The 15,203-nt window shown below is 36.5% G+C and overlaps 1 protein-coding gene across 5 annotated transcripts; it reads right to left on the minus strand.

The window, feature by feature from the left end:
- Positions 1-659: 659 nt before the first annotated feature.
- Positions 660-10,999, minus strand: LOC125651864 (monocarboxylate transporter 12-like). Of its 5 annotated transcripts, XM_048880676.2 has the most exons (9): positions 10,332-10,857; positions 10,017-10,058; positions 6,237-6,289; positions 5,787-6,104; positions 5,202-5,345; positions 4,412-5,077; positions 4,146-4,325; positions 1,253-1,378; positions 660-972 (listed from the first exon to the last, which is right to left on the minus strand). In XM_048880676.2, the coding sequence occupies exons 4-9, from the start codon at positions 6,097-6,099 to the stop codon at positions 824-826; spliced, it is 1,578 nt and encodes a 525-aa protein (XP_048736633.1). In that variant the 5' UTR covers positions 6,100-6,104; positions 6,237-6,289; positions 10,017-10,058; positions 10,332-10,857; the 3' UTR covers positions 660-823. The 5 variants fall into 5 exon arrangements, 3 of the variants coding, with proteins under 3 accessions (XP_048736633.1, XP_048736631.1, XP_048736634.1); XM_048880674.2 differs by lacking the exon at positions 6,237-6,289 and having other exon boundaries at positions 10,332-10,999; XR_007361371.2 differs by lacking the exon at positions 6,237-6,289 and having other exon boundaries at positions 838-972; positions 1,098-1,378; positions 10,332-10,864.
- Positions 11,000-15,203: the final 4,204 nt, after the last annotated feature.

Genomic DNA, 15,203 nt, shown 5'->3' on the forward strand with positions numbered 1-15,203 from the left:
CCTGTCGACCGGTCACACCCACCGTAACCCCTATATCTTGATCAGGTAAACAGAGTTATCCGTAGTCAAAATCAGTGTGCCAAGAACGGCCTAACAATCGGCATGAAACACGTCAGACAATATTTGATCCAATGATAGGTTGTATTGGCGAACTAGATCGTTATAACGACCATAGACCGAGTCAAATTCCAACATTCACCGAGACTGTATATGCCCACGAGTGTTTGAAAGAACTAGCACGATTTCAAAATATTCAAAGTTACAAATCACTAAAGAATTCCCACAACCAGTGCTCAACATCGTTAACAATGACACATTTTGAATTTTAACTAACAGTGTCTGCGGAAGACCTGCCTCAACACTGAAACTCCTCTCACTAGCTCCACTGAAACCCCTATGATTGTTCCAACAGGGTGACATTTGTGCATTGTTCACCACTATACAACTGTTCACTGGGTTTGAGGGAATAATATTGTGAGTCCTGGATGATGTAAAAGAAGTAATTTTCTGAATGACGCGATGCTTTGTCATACAAAACACTGATAGGACAGATACTAGTACGCTATCACGTGATTGTAAGTTGACTATAGTGAACCGGATAGTCTTTAAACCCACAAGCCTGTCAGGGATGTCTATTCAGGAGACCATAAAACATTCAACACTGTTAAGAACATATTTTACTTATCATGAATTATAACGTTGTTTTCCACAGGTATTTCGAAAAATGTGAAAGACGACCATATGGTAAAAATGGTCTTGGAATTTTCGCTTGCTGGAAAGCTCAAGAGAAGTTGCGGAATTTTAACTATATCATGTCATGATGTCAAACATCCAGTTCGATTTTCTTAGCTAGATTCTCTCCGGGCGAACCCCAACAAAGAGCAAACATCTGCGCACAAACAGCAATGGTAAAAATAATGCCCGCCAATCCATTAACGATTTCATATTTCCCCGTCATATCCAGAAGAGCTCCTGTACAAAGAAATATATATATACATGTATATATACCTGAATATTTCGCAATAAAATATATATACTTAAAGAAAGGAATCTTGCGGATCTTTTTCTAATTTCCGAGACAAGGTATGTGTACATACTAAATAAATACGACTTTTAAGAAAGAAAGTGAAGCCCCCGTCTTTAAATCACCCCCGATTTTGGTTTACAGAAGATGACCACAGCGACAGTGCTACACATTTGTCGTTTACGGGGGTCTTTATTGGTGATCAGCAGACGATCACAATCTGCCAACCTGCAAAAGGTGGCCCAATGACGGCTGCAGGGCTTTTCAGCATGGTGACAAAACCATACGCCGCAGTCAAATGTTCTAAGCCAAGGTAATCCAGTATCATTAAAGGTTGCATGGGTGGAAAAAATCCTGAAAAAAAATAATATAAGAATTGTAACAAAACATGTAATGAGAAAAAAAAGTTTAAAATATCCAACAAACGAATGAAGACAAGATAATTAAAAATGGTAGTCTACAGTAAGGCATTGTATTGCCCTCTGTAGCCACTGAGAGTTAAGAAAATTTAATGATGTTATCTCTGAAACTCAATCCTGTTTCAATTTTCTGCTTATGACAAACTTGATTTCTGTGCTTGGGTTTGATTTATACAAAACTAAAAATCACAACAGTTCAAAATAAGAAATTCAAAACATTATATGGGTATTTAATGCTAATAACGAAATAATAATCTTGTTAATAACATATTTCGTTTTTTTTTTAATCAGTATCTTATTATAACGACTTAATTATCTCGTCATAAGGACTTAGTCATCTCGATATATAACGACTTAGCAACTGGTGGATTGCGACCTTGATACGGCATACAATTTAACAAAAAGTATAGATCTACTGAGATTGATTTCACACTTTTCAACAACAGGATAAAATCAGACTGGTATCTTTTAAACCATATGTAAATATCAGAAATGAAACAAGAAAAATCTCCGGAAATGACACCGAAAAGTGTACGGACCGATTGGACTATATGTTGATTAGGTGCAATTATCAAAACCTACATTTTTTGTTATTTGACAAGTAGATAGATAATATACGTTTCCGTGGTCAAGGACAATGTTGCAAGAACTGTGCGACAAATTCAAGCATGAAAATAATAAGTGGTGAGACGATGCCAAACAATAAGTATGAGAGAGAGAAAATATTTGCGAGACAAAGTGGTTTCAGGGCACAAAAATACAGTACTAAGACTACCCAATGTATATAAAACATGGCTACAAACTAAGTAGGCATCACAGTACTGGTTGCATGGTATAGAATATTAAATTAGCTACGTGATTTGCGAAGCGTAGAGATAGGTTACAATGAGTGGAAAATATGTACATCAAAGCAAAATTACAAAAATGAATATACAACAGTATTTAAAAAAAAGACTATATGATCGAATTAAGCATAAGGTAAAAATAAAGTACATACTTCCAAAACGCGCAAGAATAATAACAGTTAAAACAGACTACATTATTGGATGAAGCAGTATGGAATACCACGTCGCTACAGGAATCGTATTTGAATAGCACGCTAGAGTGACCTTGCACCGAAATCTCGATGGCAGTACAAAAGAGATATCAAAATCCTCAGTCGCAGATTCCCACCAGGTGCCCCCAAACACCGTTGCTGTTGCTATGTTCGAAAACATTGTAAGAAATAAATTTCATTGTTGAAAATACATGGGGATATGAACTGCGACGCTTCACCTTCACACCAGCGTGAAGCGTTACAGTTCATACCCTCATGTATCTTCAATAAGAGGCCAACAGGCCTGTATCGGTCACCTGATTATTAGTTAGAAGTATCACTAGCCCCAAGGGCTACAAAATCTATAATACTTTTCCTGTTCTGCATCTAATAAGCAGCAGGCAGCAGTATAAAACAAGATGTGTTCTTAAAATAAAAATGTCCCCCAAAGTGCCCATACTAATGAAAGACTAGAGTTTTGTAAGTTACATTATATATGTTATATTAACACTATGTAACTATTTGGACCCACCCTATAGTAAGAACCCCAGGGTTTCAAAATTCACAATTTGGTGCATTCCTTTTTGCTTTTCTTAGGTATGCAAGTCTTTATAGTATTAACAAAGTTAAAGAAGAAGCCATTCAAATGATAAAGACAATAATCACTATGATAGGTTTGATCCCACCTTGGAACCCAAACCCCTACCCTTGGGATCATGATTTACAATTCAAGCAAGGGGCTACCTAGACCTTCTACGGCAAACATTTACTTAGTTTTGATTTAGTATCAATAGCATTAAAGAAAATGTCATTTAAATGTTTTATACATAAACATATGCCAAATTTGGCCCTACCCTGTAATCCCGTGGATTATGAAATTTACAATTTTGGTAGAGGCTTTCCTGCTCTACATGACTATGCATTTGGTTTTTCTTACAGTTGTGTGGTTATAGAGAAGATTTTTGAAAATTTGTCAGTTTTTGACCCAACCTTAGGTCCAAGGAGTCCTGAAATTTACAATTTATGTCACCTTGTCCCAAAGATGCTACATATCAAATTTGAAAAGAATTGGAATGGTAGTTATCAAGCTGAAAATGTTGTATTGTTCACACACATTTAATCACTATGACCATTTTGGCCCCATCCTGATACCAAAACTCCAACCCCTGGGATGATGACATTTCTAATTTTGGTAGAGGGATACTTACTCCTTCTAAATATCTAGTTAGTTTCAATTTAGTATCAAAGGCATTAAAGGAGATGTCATTTAAATGTTTTACACGTAAACACTATATACCAAATTTGGCCCCACCCTGGAGTCAGAACCTCTACTCTGGTTGTCATGAAATTAACGCTATACCTTAGTTTATTTTACCCGACAGACCCGTGACTTCCATCTCTAACACAAAGCGCTTGAAGGAATAATTACTACATGTATACATATTCTAATGATTCGGGTATGTTACTGCCGGGGTTTGAATCCATGACCCCCCGCTCACAAAATAAACGCTCTATTGGTTGAGTTGATGAGGCGGTGTAAGAAATTGAAACCCATTTATGAGGCCAAAAGTTCTATCATATGCTTGGTGTTAGTTGTTTTAAACATCAAACCTGTCAGTGATAGTCAACATTTTACTAAGAAGACTTGTAAAATCAAAATGTATACCTATAAAGAATCCATATGCAACGGCAAATCCTAACAAGGCATCAAAGGTTTTACAGAGGAAGAACAGAAAGCAAGCAACGGCACTTATTATCAAACCGATATTACAGATGTTTAGGTGACTGACACTTCGGGTGTTGGCGATAAACCCGGCAAACAAACGACCTGTTGTGTTAGCCACACCTGTTAAATATACAAGAAAATGATGCACAACATACCGTATGAAAACAGAATATGCATTTTTCTTTTTTCAACATTACATCACTCACCGAATGTGGATAAAACGATGCTGATGTCTGTGGACGTCACGCCGACATGGTTCCCATAATCACCGATAAAAACCAGTGGAATAAACTGCCCCATCTGAGTAAGAAGACAACCAATACACAGAAAAAAGAATGGCTTGCTATAAAGGAATACTGGTAGAGTGCAGCCTTTGGAACTGCTCACCTCAGTGTTTCGCATCCTAGATTCTTTGTTACACATTGCTACCGTTTCCTTTGATGTAAAGTCTTTATCAGCGGAAAGATTAGTTACAAAAAGAACGGGAAGACTAGATGTACTGCCACATGCCGAATCAAGATGTCTGTTCAGAAATGGCATGGAAGTGTATCTGACATCATTATCCCCCTGATCAATAACTTTCTTACAAAGAGGTGATATGGACTCTTCGTGGCATTTATCCTTATGCTTCATTCTTCCAATGGGTCTCATTAAAGACGCACAAACGCATAGCTGCACAGTAAAACTGGCACAAATCAAAAGAGATCCTCGCCATCCGAAAACTTCGATCGACTTTTCTGTGACTGACGCCATCACTAGCAGGCCGATGCCTGAACCAGAGGTCAATATTCCATTGGCGAGAGACCGTTTTCTGTCAAAATACTGATTGACGATCATCACCGATGGAAGAAAGACTAACCCAATACCAACGCCTGAAATTACATAGAAAATGAACAATGGATTGCATGCAATATTAATAGAGGGCACACGTGTTCAATTAAAACAGAATAAAGGTACAACATGAAAACCTGTTTCAGTAATTGTAACTTAATTTACCACAAAATAGTCCATAAGTCAGGAATAGTATCAAGATGCTTGGTGCAAAGAAACTCAGGAAAAGTCCTAATGTGTACAAACAAGCTCCTGAGAACATCACACGTTGAGTTCCATATCGTCCAATCAGGAAACTTGTAATGTATCCTACCAGTAATGATACAAATATCATATGACAAGGCAATTAAACTTATATTGGTGAACATTAAAATATTGCAAGCTTACGAGCTAATTGAGTGTAAATGTTCACCAATTTAAGTTCATTATGTACAACTCATTTATCATAGCTGAAAAATATGTTGATAAGTTATTCATTTCATCGTCAAGTTTAGAAACTGAAGCATAACTGGCAATGATATGAATGCATGCATTATCACCGCTACGCACGTTTTCAACGTTCACCCTATTGCATCGATCAACACTAGTTTTAAATTGTGATTATTGTTTTTGGTGATCCCTATATGTAAATCAGGATCGAAATAATCTATCATATACAAAGTATTTAGATTTTCCAAAGCCTAACAAAGTATAACAGTTATTCAAACTTCAATAACAGTTTAATCAATTCCATTCAAATTGATCCCAGACCTATGATTAAGAAGATGCCGATAAGCGTGGAACTCAGCATGGACGTGACAGCAGCACTAGCTTTGAATTCCTCCATTAAAACAGGTAACAATAATCCAAAAGACCCGACCACTCCATCAATACAGAAATTGCTGTAAAAACTACACGCCAAAATCACCCAGCCGTAGCCCCCATCCGGTGCCGGAGATATGAGGTCATCATGACCTTTCGACTCGGGGTTACTTTTTCCGTGGATGCTTTCATTTACCGTCGGGTTTGGAGATCTGTGCTGCTGATGCATATCACTATTTTCATGACAAGTTTCGCATTCCATATCACCTGTAAATCAACAAAATATGTACATGATACAGGAATAATCATGCACGCAAAATTACAGATTATTGAGATGCATGTATATGTAATATATGCCTGATATTATTACACATTTTTGCTGAGCCATAAAGCCCGTACCATATTTGTCGCGTCACATCTGCTTTACATACTCGGTGATTATGATGCCATATCTGTTTAGAAATAGAATTGGAAAGTTATCTCATAAAAAGGTTATTGAGTGAATGTTATGAAATATGATCGCCCTCCGATGTTGCGTGGACATGGACTTCACAAGCTAGGTCCGCTTTACCTCGCAACATCTTCCGAGGTGGGATATATCCCTATATTCATTTAATAACCTAAAGTGACCACGAAAAGGTGAAAATAACGAACAGTTATCAATATCATAACTACAATAAAGAATACAAAATGAAGAGTAGGGAATACACGGACCCTGGACATATCAGGATCAGGTGCCTAGGAGGAGTAAGCACCCCCTGTCGACCGGTCACACCCGCTGTGATCCCTATATCTTCATCAGGTAAACAGAGTAATACGTTGTCAAAATCAATGTGTAAAGACCGGTCTAACAATCGGTATGAAACACGTTAGATAGCATTTCACCAAGTTGTATTGGGTTGTTAGAACGAGCATAGAATTCGCAAAATTCTGACTTTAAACGAGACTGTTGAAACCCCTGTAACATCAATTTATTTGTCAGTAGCCTGCCTCGATTTAAAAATGATCATACGTAGAACAAGCTCTCATGTATAATCAGTTGAGAGATATACACATCATATGCAGGTGATTAATAGAGGTGAAGTTCTGTAGCCAATTGAAAGACCGATCGAGGTTCTCTGAATTTAGGACCTTTTAAAATAAGTGATTTCATGTCTCATTTTCAACTATATCAATGACCTTAAAAACGGATGACCCGTGTCACAGTAGATGTGGCACGCTAAAGAACCCTCACTGCTCAATGGCCATAAGAGCCGAGCATAGGCCTAAATTTGAAGCCCTTCACCGGTCTTGGTGACGTCTCCATACGAGTGAAAAATTCTCGAACGAGACATTAAGCAAGATACAATCAATCAATCAACTATATCAACATCACCAGTAATGGCATGTCCAATTGGACTATAGTTGAAAGAAGACAAGGAACAAGAACACATATGTGGATTAAGTATAACATGGTCTGGATCTAGGCAATACAAAGTGAAACTTGAAATATGTTGGAATGCAAGACTGAAAATTTTCATGACGTAGAATGTTGCTTATGTTAACAGGCATTTATTCCTTTGTTAGTAAAGGAACTGGCGACATGATTCGGAAGGAATATCATCCATAATCCGCGTTGGTTCAAATTTTTGCTGACCATTAAAAGAAGCCAGTTAGGCATTGTAAACATTAAAAATGGAAAAAATAAAATATGAAAATTTTCAGCCTAAACCGTGTTTATGCCCCCTTAAAGAGCTTGTAATGGACAACATCCATGATCATAGAATTCAGTCTATATTCGATATTCACATTGCAACAGACGGGAAGAAGAAAAAATATACCCACATCGGATCCATCAATCTATTATAGAGCTACCGTTCACAAACCTGGATCTGAGTACATTGGTACCAGTAACTTCTTGTTTCAAATCTCCCGGTTTCCCATAAGTTCTTAAATCGTTTGGGAGGTTTAACATTATTTTATGTTTGATATTTCTCCAAGACATGTAATAGTATCCTATTAAAAGAATCTCTAAAAGTAACAACCCAATACAATCTATTATAAAAATAAAAAAAAATAGTCCATGCATGGGGTAAAACGTTCCGGCGATTCTGCGTATGCAATACACTAATAGACTCTCAGATAAGTTTTCAAAATAGTGACAAAAATATTTGTCAGGGTCTAAAGGTGAACCAAAATTCTCTTTAAGGCGATATTAATGCCTAATACTCAACTAACTGTCACGTTGCCTTGATAATAATGCAAAGTTTCATCGCCTACCCAGTACACTGTGTATGTACATGTACTTTCTAAATATACGAAAGAACTATGCGGGTTTTAGATGTTTTAAAATTTTCATCTCGATCATTGGATTTCGTTGTTTTCGATGAAAAGGGTAACAGATTTGTAGCCACCCAAAATCCGATAGACTAGTAAAAGGCGGTACGTAGTCATCCAAAAGCTGAGAGAATAGTAATCTTTAAGCATCCAAAAGCTGAGAGACTAGTAAACGCATCCAAAAGCTCATCGTCGGATACCCACGGCTGATCTTTTCCTCTACTCATCTGATGAGTAGAAAACGAGATCAGCCGTGGGTATCCGATGATGCCAAAAGCTAAGAGACTAGTAAAAGCATTCAAAAGCTGAGAGACTAGTAAAAGTATTCAAAAGCTGAGAGACTAGTAAAGGAGGTATGTAGTCAACAGCATCCGAGAGGCTAGTAAAAGACGGGCTGCAACATCACAAAAACCGAGAGACTAGTAAAGCTTTATATGGCATCCAGATCAAAATTGATTAAGGAGGTACTCTATATCGTCATAATGGCTGACTTCCTTTTAAAACATTGATAAAAATATAAATATCAGTAATATATATTTCTCTATTCATTAAAAAAAATCATCGTCTAGCTAAGTAGCTCAGTAGTTTAGCATATTGACTGCTGAACTGTAGATCGCAGTTTCGAGTCCAGAAGGGATTTTCAAATTTTTTTTCAGATTGCTTTAGTATGGAGCGCCAAATTAACATAAACTCAAATAATTGAAGATGTCTTCAATCATAAAACATAATAAGATACATCTATGTTGAAATATTTTTTAAAAACTGGAAGTTATTCGAGCAACTTAGAATACAATAATAAGATTTTATGAATTTATATTGCTATATGTATGGATAGTGTTACAGTGTAAATACACAATTTAGTAAATTACATGCAAAGACTGTCATTATATGATTGTCCTATACCTTTAAACCTTGGTCTACTTTTTATATAAGGAATATGTAGCCAGAGTATTATACCATTTTTTTTTCATACTGTTCTGTCCTCTTTTCTTCTTTCTTTATTTGTGAGTGCTTGTTGTATACATATTGTTTTACATATTAATTACTCCATATCCACTGGTTAGGTTGGAATGTGGGGTTTGTAAAAATCCTAACCCGATAAATTCCAATAAACAATATTTACTCACCAAAAAAAAAAAAATAATTAATAAATAAACGCAAATAATTGAAGATATCTTCAATCATTTGATTGATTGAATATTGTTTAACGTCCCTCTCGATAATATTTCACTCATATGGAGACGTCACCACTGCCGGTGAAGGGCGGTAAAATTTAGGCCTATGCTCGGCGCTTATGGCCTTTGAGCTGGGAGGGATCTTTATCGTGCCACACCTGCTGTGACACGGGACCTTGGTTTTTGTGGTCTCATCCGAAGGACCGCCCCATTTAGTCGCCTTCTACGACAAGCAAGGGGGTACTGAGGACCTATTCTAACCCGGATCCCCACGGGAGTTCAATCATTTGAAGCTATCATCAATTCAATCACTGCTCTCTTTAATTGAATTAATACGCGCATTAAATCAATTATTGCTCTCATCAATTGAATTAATGCGCGCATCAATCGAATTAATGAGAGCAATAATTGATTTAATGCGCGCATTAATTCAATTATTGCTCTCTTCAATGCAAATGATGAGAGCATCAATTTCGTAGAATTATTGCTCGCAACAATTAATTTAGATTAAAGATATAAGACTATTTGAGTTTATGTTAATTTGGCGCTCCATACTTTAAAACTACTAAAACTGCATTTTTTTCACTAAATAGATTTGAAAGTTTTCAATTTCAAAACATTGTTGTACATATCCACCATATCAAATTTCTCTGGTGTAGCATACATCTTTAATTGAAATTTTACTCACCTTCAAGTCTTTTTGTCCCATGCAAACACACGTGGCCTTGTCCTAAAGTGCAATATAAGAAATAGAACACGGTTATGCGACAATGAACACGCCTCCAATAGCTTTGGAGGCGCCGACATTTAAGGGGTTGTAATTTTCACCCTTTCATCCGACACGATATCGTGAATCTGTTTGCAAATGGTCGTTTCTGAGACGAGTGACATATTGCTATCCATTTGTTGCTGATCTTTCTATTAAATGCCAACACTTTAAACATCACACGCCTTTCTCTTTTCAATAATTCTAGATCCACACCCACATTACTCATATACATACCTTTTGAAATCGATGACATTGATTAAGTAATAAAATCGTTGACCTGCTCGTATATCTTTTATCATGCCAAGGTCTAAAATCCTTCCTGTACTCTATGGTAATGAGCAATTTGGGCACTAAATGGCCACACAACACAGAAAACAAGGCATTTTTTCTTGGTTCCAAGATGACTTATCTCTTCGGGGCTGGTGCATGCATTTAGCATGCAAGATCCACGGTAACAGTATACGATATATGAAGTCTTTAAAGTTTGTTTCGACAAACATACTTCTTTCAAGGACATAGAAAAATAAATACGTATACAAAGGACTTTATCTATAGCACTTCAAATCTCAAAAATGTGATTTCACACGTGCCATCTAAAAGTCACTTTCCTGAGGATTCATAGCGAAACTACACTCATCTTATGAACATATGACATTGGCAAACGTTCAGTTCATCTAGCTGTTAGAGGAAATCGTTAATTAAGCCTCTTTGATCAGCTGACTTACAATGATGATCAATATGCGCGGATTCAGACATATTTTTCCAAGCAATGATTTGTATGGTGTCCAACCTATCATAGAAGTGAAACTGCATAAAAGATAGGCAAAAATACGTAATTTTAACCAATCTTAGGAGAGAACGTGTATATACGGATGACCCCTGTCTCCCCTTTAAACGTTGATATTACTAGAAGAGATATGGCATAGAATTATCATAAAAGCCCTGCACTTATAAAGATATGTCTTTATATGCATGGATCCAGAAATACCAAGGCCTGAAGTGGGGTGCGGCATTCTTGGTAATATTTCAGGGAAATCCAATCTAGATAAGGATCTATCATTTAGAATTTTACCATTGAAACTGTATAATAGGCAAAGATGTATTAACATATCTCACCTATTCTTAAATATTATTGTATGTTGTGCCGGGTATTTGGAGTGTCCACGGTGGCTATCTGATATAATGTAAATTAAAATATTACCACATGGCATTACTATAGCTGGGTTGCCAGGTGAGTATCCAGAACAATGACCCCTGGATTGTTGCACGCTGTGTGTGGTGTACGATTTTGTTTGTTTTGTCCGGTTTAGATATACAAAACTGCATGCGTGACCTGGTGGGAGCGCAGTGGTCAAGGCTTCTTGGTTTTAGCAAATATTGCATGCGTGGTGTGGTCTTCGCTCATTTGAGCCAGCGGCTCGTGTTCTGTAATTTGTGTTCTTATCAAAATGTGTCAATGGTTTGCCGCTGTCGTGAACTTTTCATATTTTCGATTATTCAGATTTCAAACTTTGGCACTCCCTTTGTTCACTGGATTCAGAATTTAATTAGCTAAAGGAATGTTCTCCTTTCCAAGAGAAGATAATTGGGAAAATGAACATAGGGCGGGGAGTTTCAATATTTTCTCCTCATGAATCACTGAACCAGTGAAACCAAATTACTTAAAATTTTCCTAAAACTCGAGTTTGTTCAAACTATGACCCTGGCGCTTTGATGATGCTAAAGGAAACTACATAGAATAGGAAAATTCTAATATGCAAACATCCATCCAGCTGAGCCGAAATTACCTTATATGTAATGTAGATTTTGGACAGCACGAGGTCGCAGACTTGCACAGAAGTGTATGAGAGAAATTTGATTTGAAAGCATCCTTTCGTAGTATAGATAAAAGTTTGTTCACACATGACCCCCATGGTCCTCCAAAGAACGTGAAAAGTGGCAATTTGACAAATAAAATGCAAACATTCTCATGCATTGTAGATTCAATTTTTTTTCAAATCAAGACCACTGTCAGTGTTTAAAAAGAGATACAAGAATCTCAAGAACAAGTATATGATTTATCAATTCAACATTCGAGCATCTTCATGTGATGAAACATGTTTTTTCCTCTTCACGTACCTTCGGTCCTTGGCAGTCCTAAATTAGGGATTAAAAACAGATTTCAAAAATCTTCCTTTGAAGAACCACAATACAGGTTGACTAATTAATATTTTTAAAAAATGCACTAATTTTTCTCCATTCCTTGACCTCGGAGCCACAGAGTGTACAAAATCGAAGTCTAAGGATTTTTTACTCGTGGTGCCCCAAACCAGGGGTTAAAAATTCTTCAAGCCCAAAGTCCGGGACTAGCAAATTCCGTATTCGGCAATTGAAAATACCGGAAGTCCAAGGGACTTGTCCATTGTTGTATAAATAATTGATGAACGAAAATAACAATGACGGCATTTCTGAATAAAATATCTTACCAAGATAAAGTTCATAACTCTATATTTGTTGTTTTCTAAATTACATGCGATCACCGAATACCCCAATATTCAAATAAAATGATTGAAAATTCAAATACTTGTTTTTATTTGGCCATTTGATGATGTAATGTAAAAACAATAATTTTTTTTTTAAATTCAACCTGGACTTGGATATTTCCCTGTGGGACTTGGCAAATATTGGCCTCTCAAGTTCCGGACTTGAGCATGTGAAAAAAAAATTCAACCCCTGCCAAACTTACGAGTCTTTTTCTTTGTTTGGGTCACAGGCACTTGTTTCTGTATACAAGTTTTGACGTCTGTGTTATTATTAGTATACAGACGTCAAAACTTATATACAGAAACAAGTGCCTGTGGTTTGGGTAGATGGTTTGTTGTTTGGAATTATTTACGTCGAGAATCTTTCATTCATGTTGAGACATCACCCGCTATAGGTGAAGTGCTACAAAATTTGACCCACGCAATGCGCTGTGGACCATCGTGTTGACATTTACCGGGACATTGTTTTATATGAATAGAACCCTTCACTTCTAATGCCGAGCGTTTGTCGAATAAAGAGTTGCAACACCTCTCCAATGCTGCAAGTTTGACGTGGGCAGATTCAAAGCCATGGCCTTCAGACCTCATAGCATATGGGGCACTCAAATATTATAATTCCATTACTGCTCTCCACAATTGAATTGGTAGACCTGCACATTGAACGGATGAGAGCAATAATTGATGTGATGCGAAGTTTACTTGTGTCACAGAAATCCCAATAGATTTGCCAAAGAGAATTAACATATAGTTTTATGAAATATTTAAAATCAGTGTATGGAATTTTGAAGTGTACAATATCACCTTGAAGTGCATTTTTGGTCGCGTTGGTGTTGCCATGGATACCAATGTGACTTGGGATCCAGCAGAACTCAACTATTTTACCTTGTTTAGTTAAAAGATAGTACCGGTGTAAGATATCTAAAATATATGGATGATCAATATTCATGTTGTTTATTGATTGAAGACATAATAGGGAGTCTGAGAATATAGTAAAATGTGTGTCATTAGAAGTTTTTATGTATTCAAACGCAAGCTAAATAGCCTTTGCTTCGGCGGTATAAATTGTTGATACATTTGGAAGTCGTTGTTTGTGATTACTGCAGCAGCAGCGACTTTATTTTGGTTTTTGAACCATCTGTATAGATATCAGTTGTAGTATGTTTGGATTGTTTTATGTCGGATAATTTTTTTTGGAAAATGGCGGAATTTGTTTCAGATTTTTTTGAATTCAAAAAGTGATGTGTCTACTTTGGGTTTTAGTAGTTTCCATGGTGGTATTTCAGAAGGTGATGAGGGTTTTACGATGTCCAAAGGTAAGTTAGAATCACGTATATGTTTTTTAACTCGTAGACCGATTGATCTTATGCACTTCTTGTTTTTGTCATAAAAGTTTAAACTGCGGATGGAAAATGCAGTTAAATGCAGGATTTTCAATGCTAGCTTTTAATTTAACAATATATTGTACTACAAGTTTTATTCTACGTAGATCGAGAGGTGGTTCGTAGCACCATATGGTAATTCAATGAATGTGCTCCCGACAATTTAATTGATCCGTGCATCAATGTTGTGGAATTATTGCTCGAAATATATTTATTTATTTACAACTATTTTGTAAAAGGAATCAAAAGCACATAATACATTTTAAAAGAGCAACAATTTAATGAAAGAGATCCTTATTCAGGTGTGGGTATGTTGAATTGAATATATCTCCAATTAAATAATTGCTCTCTCTCTCTCTCAAACTTAAAAGAATTATTGCGCACATCCACCCACGCAATAATTTAATCATTATGTGCATTAAATGAATTGATGCACGCATGAACTGAATTTTTGCTTTCTTCTATGGAATTATAGGACGCATCCATTCAATAGCTTACATCATTAAATCATTTGAAGATGACATCAATTCAATTATTGCACAAATTAATTGAATTGAGTATAATAATTAATGCTATTAACTAATGTTGGCAATAATTCAGAATTTTGAAGATTAATCATTTGAATAGATCTTTAATTAAAGACATCTTTTTTAAATAGAATTATTTGAGCTTCACAGAAGCATTCATTCTACAAACTCATCTACCGTGACTGGTGGGCAATGTCAGATTATTGTGGCCCATATGGACCTCTTTCTTTTGCCCGACTAGGATACCTAAACAAATTTTTGGTGATTAAAAAAAAACTATTTCGCGACATTGCTACACCATTTTATGTTGCGACATACACACACAATGAATTATGATTACAAAATCTCTCTTCCTCTGGGACTCATACACCTATGGTATACGTCAGGTGTGACCGGTGGACAGGGGATACTTACTCCTCCTAGGCACCTGATCCTACCTCTAGTATATCCAGGAGTCCGTGTTTGTCCAACTCTCTATTTTGTATTCCGAATAGGAGTTATGAGATTGATTACTGTCCGTTATTTTCACCTTTCATTTAACCATAGAACATGCATTTCTGCTGGTGGACATTCTGTCCCCGAGGATACTTGTCGCAAGATATATGTTCTTCCATGAATGTTACCAATGACGCTCGCGAGACAACACTGTCTGATACGTCGCCCAGTATAAAAAGGTCT

This window comes from Ostrea edulis, chromosome 5 (assembly GCF_947568905.1).
Source record: "Ostrea edulis chromosome 5, xbOstEdul1.1, whole genome shotgun sequence".
Classification (NCBI taxonomy): domain Eukaryota; kingdom Metazoa; phylum Mollusca; class Bivalvia; order Ostreida; family Ostreidae; genus Ostrea; species Ostrea edulis.